Consider the following 11,265-nt stretch of genomic DNA (forward strand, 5'->3'; position numbering starts at 1 on the left):
GATCTGGGGCCCGCAGCGGCTGGGGAAGGTGAACTTGTGAGGGGAAACGTCCGGTTCCCGCTTGGCCGCGACCTGCCCCCGCTGGAGCTCGGCCTCTCCCGGGCCCCGCAGAGCGCAGCCCCCGTCCCAGGGCCGCCCCGCCGCCACCTGTCCCCGGCCCGCGAAGGGGTCAGGGCCGGGGAAGTTGTGCGCGACACAGCCGCGCTCAGCCGAGGCCCCGGCAACCTCCCTCCGGAGGGCGGCCCCGCTTCCCCCGGGCCCCAAACCGGGATGAGGGCGGAAAGGAAGGGAGAAGTGGGGGGGAAGAGTGCGCCAAACGCCGTCACTCTGCTTCAGAGTGAACGGCACAGACGCGGCGCGGGGGTGAAGCTGGCAGCTCCCTCCCCGCTGCGGCACTGCGCCCCGTTGTCGTTCCCCCTCTCCCCCGCCGCCGCCTACCGAGTACATGGGCGCCCCTCGCCGCGCCCGCCCGGGCGCCGCTGCCGTCGCCGTCGCTGCCGCCATGGCCCTGCGAGCTCCGCCGCGCCGCCCCGCGCCCCGCTCGCCCGCCCTACCCCGTCGCGGTGGCCTCCCACCCGCAGCCGCCTCCCGCGGCGCCCATGGCTCCGCGCCGCCCCGGCTCAGCTGCCCGGCGCGCTGCGGCGGGCGCGGGGGAGGGCGGGGGTACCGCGCGATGGGCGGCGCCATCTTGGGGGCGACGGGAGCCGCTCGGGATCAAACGTCCTTCCGCCCGCCGCCCCGCGGCAGCCATGGGGTCGCGGGAGCCGTGCCGCCGGCTGGAGGCGGTGCTCGGCGCCCTCTACGACCTGGGTAGGTGAGCGGGGCTGCCGGCAGCGGGGAGCGTGGCCGGACCGGGCGCTGAGCCGGGGCCGAAGGCACTGCGGCCTTCCCGGGGGAGGCAGGGGGCCGGGCGCGTTCACTCTGAAGCGGAGCGATGGTGGCCGCGCATAGTTGACCTGGGGCGTGTGTTCCGTCGCGCAGGTGAGGAGCCCGGCGCTCGGGGCATCGCGGAGGACAGTGAGGCGAGCGCAGGGGCGGCGGCGGCAGAGACCCGAGAACCGCAGCCGGCGGCGGGCGGGCGGCGCGGAGCCCGCGATTTCTTCGGGGAGCTGCGGGCCGAGCTGGGCGCCGCCGTCCCAGCGCCCCCCGCCGCGCCGCCGGCCGTGGAGGTCGTGGTGTTCCGCGGGAGGAAGAGGAAGGGGCGACCCAGCCCCTCGGCAGCACCCACCGGCGGTGCCCAGGTAGGGCCGGGCGGTGGGTGAGTGGGGGGGTGGGCTGCCGGGTGGTCCCCTCTGCCCCGGGCCCGCCCTCTCCTGCAGGCGTGGGTGCTGCTGGCCCCTGGCAGGGGCCGTCCTGTAACGGGGTGCGCTCCCCGGGCACGGGCACGGCACCAGTGCCGGTGGGCAAAGCTCAGTTCTTCAGAGCACAGGTACGGGGCTTTTTTTAAAGCCGTTCCAGCGACTTTCCATTGAGCAGGTACTGGCCTGGGATGCCCCTTTCCGGTGACAGTTAAAAACAACCAAACCCCTCTCTGTATATTTGGGGTTTGTTTGGGTTTTTTTGCTATCTCCACAGTCTGCCACCATAAATTGTGAGACATCTTCTGTAATTCCCCCCCGATCCTGTGCTTGGTTTCTTCCCTCTTGCTAATAGAGGTGCCTGTAAAATCCGGGGTCCTTCTGCAGTCTGCGTGCTCAGCTTGATGTCATCTAGCCCTGCTGATTCCCATCTGACAGGGCTGCTGGCAGTGGCCGGCTGAAGCAGGGGTGGGGGCAGGACTCAAAGACCCTTTTTCCAATTTCAAGGATAAATAACCTATATTTGAGGTAAATGTAGCCCAACAAACTAAATTGATTTGCAGATAGGACTGCTGATACGGTAAGAAGTGAATGAAATGGGAAGGAAAGCCTCTTGGCCGCTTCTCTGCCTAAGTGGTTTGTGTGCTGCTTTATTCTTGTCACTAAGTGTGGATGTGAGGTACCTGAACTTTCTTCTCTTCCCTGGCATCACAGCAACACTTGGCTGTTCGCAAGCAATGTGCGTCTTGGAGGATCAGTGTTGGATGGCTGATGAGGGGAGGCATGATGGCATTAGATCTTGGTCCTCTGATTTGGTTTATTGGTCCTAAATTCCCTCGTGCTACCAAAAAGCTGTAGCTGAGTTGCTTCAACAGAGAGGCCTGGATAGGCTTGGCTGGAAGCTGAGCTGCCTTCCATGCTGAGCAGAGGGTCCCTTGCTGGTTGATTGGTCTCCGGATTTTATAGCTTCTCTGGTTGTTTTCTCAGAGGGTGTTTATGGCCATAACATCAGAAGCCCAATTCTAAAATAAGCTCTGATGGGCCAACACATGGCTGTGTTGAGTTCAGGGACACTTACTGGCATCTGGGGTTTGACTGCATAGAATTGGGAGGTTCAAGAGATTGGCCAAGCAGTTGGTTGAATCCATAAACTTCTGTGCTTTTTCCGGCATGTTTTCCTCTAAAAAATGCCTAGCTATTTATTTTCTTATGCTTTTTACAACTTAAATTTTTCTGTCTGAAAAGGCTGGTGTTAGGCTTGTTAGTAAAATGCTCTGAACATGTTTATTTGTGGTTGAAATGGACAATTTTATGTAGAACTCAGAGGGAAGCCCTGATGTAACCCTGGGACCTGAACCTGTAACTCAACGTGACTTAATGTCCTGAGAGTGAAAAGGAAATGCATTACAAGCATTAATACATATGTAGTACTCCTGCTTCCTCAGAGGGGATAGTGCCCTTGAGAGCAAACAGGGGAAGATGAGTGGATGGTACGCTTGGACAAACCACAGTTTCCCTGCCAGTGCCACCTGCCTGCATCAGCATGTTTGGGAGGGGGCAGAGCATTCGCTCAGAGAGGTGCTTCAGCACGTCCTCCCCAAAATCAGGAGTTGAACACAAGCTAAAATAACCCTGGGAGATTTGTTACTGCTTTGAAGTGTACTGTGTGGGACACTCCCGTAGCAAACAGATCTGGAGCTCTCCCTGGGAATTTTGTGCTTCTTTTTCTTCCTAGGGTACGATCTGTCCCTCCTGAAGTGTTCCCCTCCAAACTGAGGACTGCTGATGGAAGGTCTCTGTGTAAATCGTGGAGTAGAAAAGATGTAGTTTTCGCTGACCTCATTTTGAGCAAGTAGTTTATTTAAACAATATTAAGTGAGGTCTGCTGTTTGCTGACAGTGCTTCCTTTGAAGCTGTTTTTCTTGCATTAGATACGCCAGATATGTGCACTAATATATGTCCATGCAGTTGCAAATTATGCTTGTTCTGCATGCTGCTGCCAGCTAACGGTACATGTGCTATTACCACTCCCTCTGTCTCAAATAAAATGACTTAAAGTTCATGTCCTATCCTGCATTAGCAGTTTGGTATGGATTTGGAAATGGAAATATACGTGACGTGTAGCTTACATGTGGTGGGTTGTCTCTTATAAAATGTAATTTATACTTGAAAGTATAAAAATTAATTGCAGCTATTAATATCTTTCTGAATTATGAAACTCTTTATAAGTATTAGCAGGTGATCCAGGCAAGAAAATGCAGGACAAAGCTATAGGCACTGTGCTGTAATGAAACCCTATAAATTGTGCAAGATTATTCCAGTAAGACCCTATAATATCTACACATTAAAAATGCCATTGAGACTGTCTCTTTTAATAAATCCAGGTAATAAAGGTAGAAAAAGACACTGGTGGAAAACTGTATACTCTCATTTTACATTTCACTGCCTTCCAAAAAACTATTGCAATCAGCATTTAAACTGGTGTTACTTGTTATATTAATTTGAAATGTTTTATTTTGTTTATAGACCAAAATAGTGGATGAAGAGAAAAATGCGAACGAACAAGAATTTAACTTTGAAAAAGTAAGTCAGCGGGACCTATCTAATCTCACTATTTTAGTGTGCAGGTGTGTGTATTTATATCCTTGGGAAAGCTACGGTGGGACCAGTTAGGAAACATTTCCAGAAAAGGTTATCTCTTGTAGGTGAGGGTTTCCTAATAGGTAATTTTGGCTGTATGCCATGCCAAAGGAGGAGCATGATGGCTGTTGTCCACTGCTTTATGTGAAGAGAGGCGTGTTACAACCCTGTGGTCTTTCTTTCTGATCTTTTGGTGAGAATTCGAGGAGAATCACTGTGTGTTAGCTGTGTAAAGCTATGTGAGTACCTGTAATGTATAGCGTAGCTCTTTCAGGCCCATGGTGGTAATCTTGGATTTCTGATCTCATGTGGGAGGGAAAAAAAAGCATAATGGCATCTATTTTTGAAACAGCAGATGACTCTTTTTCCATTTGTCTTTTTGTCCTCATGTGTTCTTATACGAGCAAAAGTAGCATTTGCCTTCTTAGATACTGATTGGTTTATAGATCTGTGCAAGTTGTTTTATACGCCTGATCTCTGCTCAGGGATGTGCTGGGATCCAGTGAAGTCTCACTGGCGATTTTGTGTGGAGCTCCATACTGCTGAGAACAGTGAGGATTTAACCACTGCCTTTAAAAAGATTATAAATTCACCCCTAGCTTTGCCAGGATATTCTTGTATAGTGTCAAGTATACTTACGTAGGTAGTGAAACCACTTCACCATCTATCCGTCTGTGTTTCTCACTGGTTAAGTGCTCTGCAGCCAAAGAACGAGGATGCTCTGTAAACGTTGGGCGCTGTGGGTAGCACATTTCGTTGTACTCCTTTGTGCAGCACAACATGATTCATTTTTATATGGAGAAGATCCATTCCATGCATTGTTTCATGTGAAATGAGGACAGCTGAAAATTGTCTCCCTGACAGTCCTCGCTGTCCAGAAATTAGATGGACAGTGGCTAACTGTTCTGCAGAATAGCTCCAAACTCAGTTTTATTTTATAGCACGTTGATTTCAGGTGTTAGCCAGGGTTTCTTTGGGAGTGGTCTGTCGAGAGTTATTTTACAACAGGTTAGACAAATTACAAAATGTTTGCAATTTGCTGCAATGTTTTAGGCTCGTCTGGAAGTGCACAAGTTTGGAATCACTGGCTACAAGAAGCAGGAACAGCGCGTATGGGAACAGGAGCGTGCTATCATGCTCGGAGCCAAGGTGATTGTCACTTGGTTTGTGCTGGGCTGTCACTCAGCTGTTACAGTGCAGGAAGGTGGTAAAAATCTCTTGGGGGGTTTTGGCACTACTTCTTTAAAACACAAGATGCTCTGCCCTGACCCTTCTCCCACTTCATCCTTACTTGTACATTTTCTATTCTGGCTTGTCTATTTTCTGTAGACATTTGGAAAATTAGTATGGTTGTGTTGTCAGAGATGTTGTTTAGATGAAATAGGACTGATTGAGTTGGAAAACAACATTTACTAATTTTTAATTGGGCCATTCAAAACTAAATTGTTGGAAGGAGGGGCTTCCTTTTAACAGCTTCACTCTCCCAGTGAGTTAAAGATGGAGAAAACTTTTCATTTTTATTTATCTTCAGTACTGTAAATAAATAAAAAAAAACCTCTGGGGCTTTTTGGGGGGATGCGGAGGGGTATGAGTTTTGTTGCTAGCTCAGTATGTATGTGGAAACCTTGTAGGACTGATACAGAGCATAAATATCGCTCTCTACTTTCTCCACCAAGAAAGATATGGTTTCTGTGTGTTTACCTTACATCTCTTATGTCCCTTTGTCTCACCCAAAAGGAAATAAACTGTTTCTACTGTTTCCCCACCATCACCTGAAAAATATTTTCCATGCGAGCGCATGAATATTTTTTGAACCCATTTGAAAATTTCATCAGTGGTTTCCCTCCCAATTTTTATTGCAGCCCCCCAAAAAGGAACACGTGAACTACAAGACTTACCAAGAGAAAATGAAAGAGAAAACAGCAAAGGATGATGAAAAGGGAAAGGTTTGTGTGAAATTTTCTCTGTATAAAGACAGCATGTAAGAGCCAGCCCAAGAGCCTGACAGATAATGCCTCAGGCACAGGAGGAGTGCCTGAGCTTGACACCTGCTGCTCCCCATGGAGTGGGTTCCTGGCTCCAGCAGGACTGATCTCATCAGAAAAAGCTGGTTGTGCGCAGTATGAAGGGCACAGAGTTAGGCTTGTGTTGTGGTGGGTTTCACTGCCTCACCTTTGAGGCCAATAGATCAATGACTCAAAATCAGCAGTTCATTGGTTTTTTTCTTTTTTGCCTCTTAAGGGAAAAAAAATGGCCTTCAATTAAAGTTTGTTGCATGTTGTCTAACCACAGAGAGCCGGATCTTCAGCTGGTTTTATATCAGCACAGTTCCATCTAGGATCTTGCTCATTATTTAAAGCAAGGGTGGGGTTTCTGTTGCATCCATCCTCTAGCATGGCCCATCTGGCTTCAAGCCTACTCCCTGCTTCCCCATGGAGCCTTCTCGTGTAGGTGGGAGCAGGCTGCGGGGTGGGTAATTGCTCTATTGGCCTATTTCCTGCCACCCACTTTCCCAGGGGACCTACTTCTCCTGTTACGTGGCGCAAAGTACATCCACTGCATGACCAGCCACGGGTGAACCCTCTCATTTGACAGGTACACTCGGGTGAGTAGGCACACCTGCCCGGTAGTAAGTCCATCTTGTGACCCAAGGATCTGCCACACGCCCAAGAGGCAAGCCTCTCTCTTCATGTGGCTGGATTTGTGCCTCCTCACGTGGCAGGGGCAGCGTGTTGATCACGAGAGGGCTGTACTTTCGATAAGGTGACAGGAAGGGCTCTGGGCACTCCTAGCAGTGCCTCTGTAACACATTGCATCACTTGGCCTGTCAGAAGGTCTCCCAACCTGCTTTAAAATGTCTGCTGCTCTGTGGAGCAAAGGCTACCGCGTGTTTTGTGTGCAGATGGTTGTTTAGCCAAGATGCTCTGTTCCTTTTCCATTAAAATATGTGTCTTTAAAAACAGGAACATAAAGGTGATTCTCTTAAGAAGAAGAAGAAGAAAGATCAGAAGGAGAGGTGAGCTGGTTTTAACATGGTTAAAATTAACTTGCTTTTTTTATAGCGTCCCCAGTGTAACTTTGTATAGCCTCCCCCTTCATAACTATGCACAGTCTTATACCAGAAGTCATGCAGATCACAGTGGAAGGAACTTGTCCAACTGCAGGAGAACTTACAGCTACAAAATGCTGACCTTGCTCTGTATCTAGCAGTTTCCAAAGCCTTATCTAGGCAGCATAACTGAAAATGGGTCAGTTCTGCCCCGACACGTCTAAGACTGCAGCCAGAGTGTGTGGACTCAGGATATGCCACTCACTCATAGGCTTGAGAAATAATTTCTGCAAAACACAAGATACAGTATACAGAGACTTGAAAGGTGAAGTGGCATTCTTAATTATACTGTAGCAGGTTCACTGAAATGTACTCTGTCTTCTTTTTCTATCTGAAACTCTTTGTTTTAAAATAATAGTTAAAAAAAAAGTAATTCATTCTGTAATGTGCTGCAAATTTTGAATGGCTATACAGGTAACAAATATTGTGGGTCATTATCTGCTATGATTTGATATTCCATAATACCAAATACTGATTGCATAAATAGGTGACATTTTTCACCATATTCAGCATTTTCACGAGTTTCCGGTGGTTTTCTTAATTCTTTTTTTATCCCTTTGTATTTCAGGAAGGCCAAAAGGAAGAAATCTGTTCCTAGCATTTGGCCTGCAGGACAAGTTGGAAAATTCAGAGATGGGACCTTGATTCTGCAAAGCTATGACATAAAGAAAATTAAATCATCTAAAGTTATCAAATGAACTTCTGATACAGAGTGTAACGGACGATACGCATAAGATAGAATTCACATGGCCACTAACACAGACTTATGGAGCCTTTTGCCCTCCCACCATGTCCTAATTTTTATTTGTTGTTGCAGGATTTCCCATCTTCCATTCTGCCTTGGGAAGAGTATGAGAATTTACCATTTTATAAATAAAAATAAGACTTTTTATTAAGAAGGCTATTTTTATTAGTCAATACGTGCTAAAGAAAGCATTTTACTTTCTAGAATCAGCTTATTGTCTAGAAGTAAAATACTAATTTAAGCCATTAATTGATGGATTAAAATATATAGTGCTCTGCTTTCATCTGGAAGGAATATGGAAAAAGTAATACTTTACTTGCTGTGAACCTAACATAGGTATTCTCAAACACTTATCAGTCTATCCATCTGTTTCTGTATCTGTATGAGTAGTTAGTGGATAGTGGAACTGCACAACAAACAGTTTTCCTGGCCAGCAAAACCTCTTAAGGTTTCAAAATTATCCACTTGGGAATGAAAACAAGATTTTTCTGAAGTTTTGTCCCAGGTAAGATATAATTTGTGTATCTCTGCAGAGATCTCCAAATAAGCACTGTTTCAAGTGGGTGGGTTAGTTTAGTTTGTGCTTCTTTTTTTAAAAAAAAACAACAAACCTCATAACACTTGAGACCTGTGCCAAATGAGGCATAAGACACCCAACAGCTACTGGTTGTTCATGGTTAAGTTGTGTTTGTTTTGATCAGTGTTCCCATGCCCTCTATGAAATCTTTATCAAAACTGAAGTTTTAGTGCTATTTGGATTTCAGCAGGTTGGTGTTTCTGAAAGAAGTTTTGTCCTTGGTAGTTAATTTTTTATTTTTTTTTAAGTTTGTGTTTCCATTAGAAACAGCAATTGTTAGCAAATTTCCAAAATGCCATCTCTGTTCTACCTCAAGCTAAAGGAACTTGAATATTTTAGGAGGAGGCAAAAGAAAGGTTAACTGTTAAACAACAGAGGAAAAAGTTCATGCCATGGTGCTTATACGTAAGGTCATCTGGAGCTTGTTTGAGCAGCTCTGGCAGTGAAGCAGATGTATACGAGAAGGAAAATAGCTTTTACTGGAGTAACTTCTTTTAGGTGTATTGGTGACATTCAGCGTAGCCCTGCGGGCTGGGGAAGCCCGCTTCCTGGCTGCCACCTGGGAGCCTGAAGGAGGGGACCCTGCGCGAGCGGTGAGGTCTGAGTCGGCTCACAGCTAGCACAAGGACAGCAGCATTGGGGGCTGCCCCCTTATCCCCCCCAAGATAAGTACATGCTCTGGGGTAGGGACAGCCACACCGCAGAAAGGGATGCTTTCTCACGCACTCCCTCCCCCATGCCTTCCACCTTATTTTCAGGTCCTGGAGAAGTGCCCTGTCAGCTCAGGGAGGACTAGGAGAGAGCCTCGGAGGAGGGAAACGAAAGGGAGTGGAAGGGAGCCATGTGGGAAGAGTTGGGTTGCTAAATACTGTTATCACATTTCATAATTGCGTAATTTGATTTCTTCTTATTCAGTATTGGTTGCAGATTCAAACCGGAGTTAACAATCCTATCTGGTTACCAAATACATAGACTTAGAGAAATGTCAAATCATGGTTGCATGTGAAGGTGTGATCACTAAGCAGGATTGAATACAGAGCGTCAAGACTTGTTGGGACAGCAGATGGGCTTTGGATGTTGTGGGATAACCTGTACTTTTTAATTCCTGGTTAATCCTTGAGCTTGGTTTTTCAGTGCTTGCTTCCAGATAAAGTTTTGTTCAGCTGGCTTTGGGTATAATGTGTTGTGGGAGTTTATGTCGTCAATCAGCTTTGGTAATTTAAAAGGTTCATTTTCTACCTCCACAGCTCCCAAAACCTATTAAGGAGTGAAACTTGGTCAGAATGGAGTGTCTAACTTTTGCAGTCCTGGTCTCAAGCTTGTAAGCTCTGTTAAAGAAAAAGTTGAAAAAAATTCAGTTCCTAAAAAGTTGAAAACTAAAATGCCAAGCTGACAATGGAACATGAAAGCTTGGGGAAAAACACTAAAATAAAAGCTTATTCAAAATTTTGTATTTTCTCACTTGTTTAACATTGGTGTGTATGCATTATGAAAGGTTTCTGTTATATGGTGATAGGTTGCTTTTTTATAACAAATCCCCAAGGTGATTTGAGCTGGCCATGCTATATCCTTGCAGGATGCCGTTCTCAGTTAAACGTGGTACCTTCGGTCCTATTTTGTTACTAGATGAATTAACAAATGTGGTAACAACCAACCGACATTTGGCAAGCAAAACTGTTGTGAACCTGTTACGCACCTAGTGTTTCTGTGGAGGGGTGTGTTATTAATTAACAGAGTACATAAGTGTATGTTCAGGCAGCAAGCTGTGATGCTTTTGGAGCATGTGCTCATATACAAAAGCCGGTGTTCACTGAATAACTGATTGATTATGGGCAAGGGAGAGCAGGGACCATCTTATTTTGCCCTCTACCTGCAGTCAAATAGAGGAACGAGGGATAAAGCAAGAATGCAAGGATTTCTCCCCATCTGTACTCTTTCGCATGCCTTTTCCTGTGACTGTTAGCTTTACTTCCATTTCCCCATGTGCTAAAACATTGTGATTATCCTTCCTCCCAGTCAAACCCTTTGCAGTGAAGGAGCTGGCCTCAAGTTCTTGTCTCTTGCAGGAGAAAAAAAAAGAAAAAGGCCATGACGGACAATGTCTCCACACTCTTGTCTGTACTTCTGATTGTTTTCGCCGGCTGTCTGTTTCTTACCCCGGCACTGCTGTTCATGCGTCGCCATGGTTTATTCTGCTTTATTAACAGGCATTTAGGAAGGTCACATAGCTTCGATGAGTGCCTTCCTGCCGGGGCTGAGTGTGCTGCCTCTGTAGCGTTGCTTGGTCCCTCACAAGGCATCTGCTTGATAGAGGCGTGCCACTCTGAGATGGGATGTCATCTTAAAGCATCTCACAAAGTTTTGTCTTTCCTGCCCGGGCAAGCTTACTGGACAAGTCTGACTTACGCTTACCTGAAGGTCTCTCCAGTGGGATCCTACTGGTGTCAGTTATTTCCAGGCTCTGCTTATGCCAGTGTAAAAACCTTCTGGAGATTGTGAAATCACCCCAAGTGTCTAAGGGGGGTTGGAGCTAAGTCACACATCCCCAGGTACTCTATAACCAACGTAAGCCAGAGCTAACGGAGTGGTGCTGAGAAAGAGAGGTCTTTTGTGCCACTGAATCCAGGGTATGTCTGAAGTTGAGGCAGGGATGGTTGCTCTGAGGTAGGACTCTTGGCTTTCTCCAGCTACCGCATTATTCTTGACTGTGGTAACAAAGCAGGTATCAACAGTTCGAGTCAGGCATGCACCCTGTGCAAGTGCCTCATCTACATTATGACATAATATTTTTTTATAATAATTTGTAATAATAAATAGGGTGCTGATGCTGAATTTGTTGGCAATGTTTTAAGAATTTATTTAGAAACTGTAAAACAGCATAAACTCATATGTCAGG

General features: G+C 46.7%; 2 protein-coding genes across 3 annotated transcripts in view; one reads left to right on the plus strand and one right to left on the minus strand.

Moving 5' to 3' along the window:
- Nucleotides 1–702, minus strand: part of GNPAT (glyceronephosphate O-acyltransferase) — a 21,587-nt gene extending 20,885 nt beyond the window's left edge. For both annotated transcript variants that reach the window (XM_075748637.1, XM_075748636.1), the window contains exon 1: nucleotides 439–702. In XM_075748637.1, coding sequence (XP_075604752.1) covers nucleotides 439–687 — 249 coding nt within the window. In that variant the 5' untranslated portion in view covers nucleotides 688–702. The remainder of the gene's footprint in view (nucleotides 1–438) is intronic.
- FSAF1 (40S small subunit processome assembly factor 1) lies at nucleotides 680–7,946 on the plus strand. Its single transcript, XM_075748643.1, has 7 exons — nucleotides 680–810; nucleotides 982–1,241; nucleotides 3,825–3,881; nucleotides 4,992–5,087; nucleotides 5,801–5,884; nucleotides 6,902–6,954; nucleotides 7,616–7,946. The coding sequence occupies exons 1-7, from the start codon at nucleotides 750–752 to the stop codon at nucleotides 7,743–7,745; spliced, it is 741 nt and encodes a 246-aa protein (XP_075604758.1). The 5' UTR covers nucleotides 680–749; the 3' UTR covers nucleotides 7,746–7,946.
- Nucleotides 7,947–11,265: the final 3,319 nt, after the last annotated feature.

The sequence above is a fragment of the Balearica regulorum genome, chromosome 3 (genome assembly GCF_011004875.1).
Source record: "Balearica regulorum gibbericeps isolate bBalReg1 chromosome 3, bBalReg1.pri, whole genome shotgun sequence".
NCBI classification, from domain to species: Eukaryota; Metazoa; Chordata; class Aves; order Gruiformes; family Gruidae; genus Balearica; species Balearica regulorum.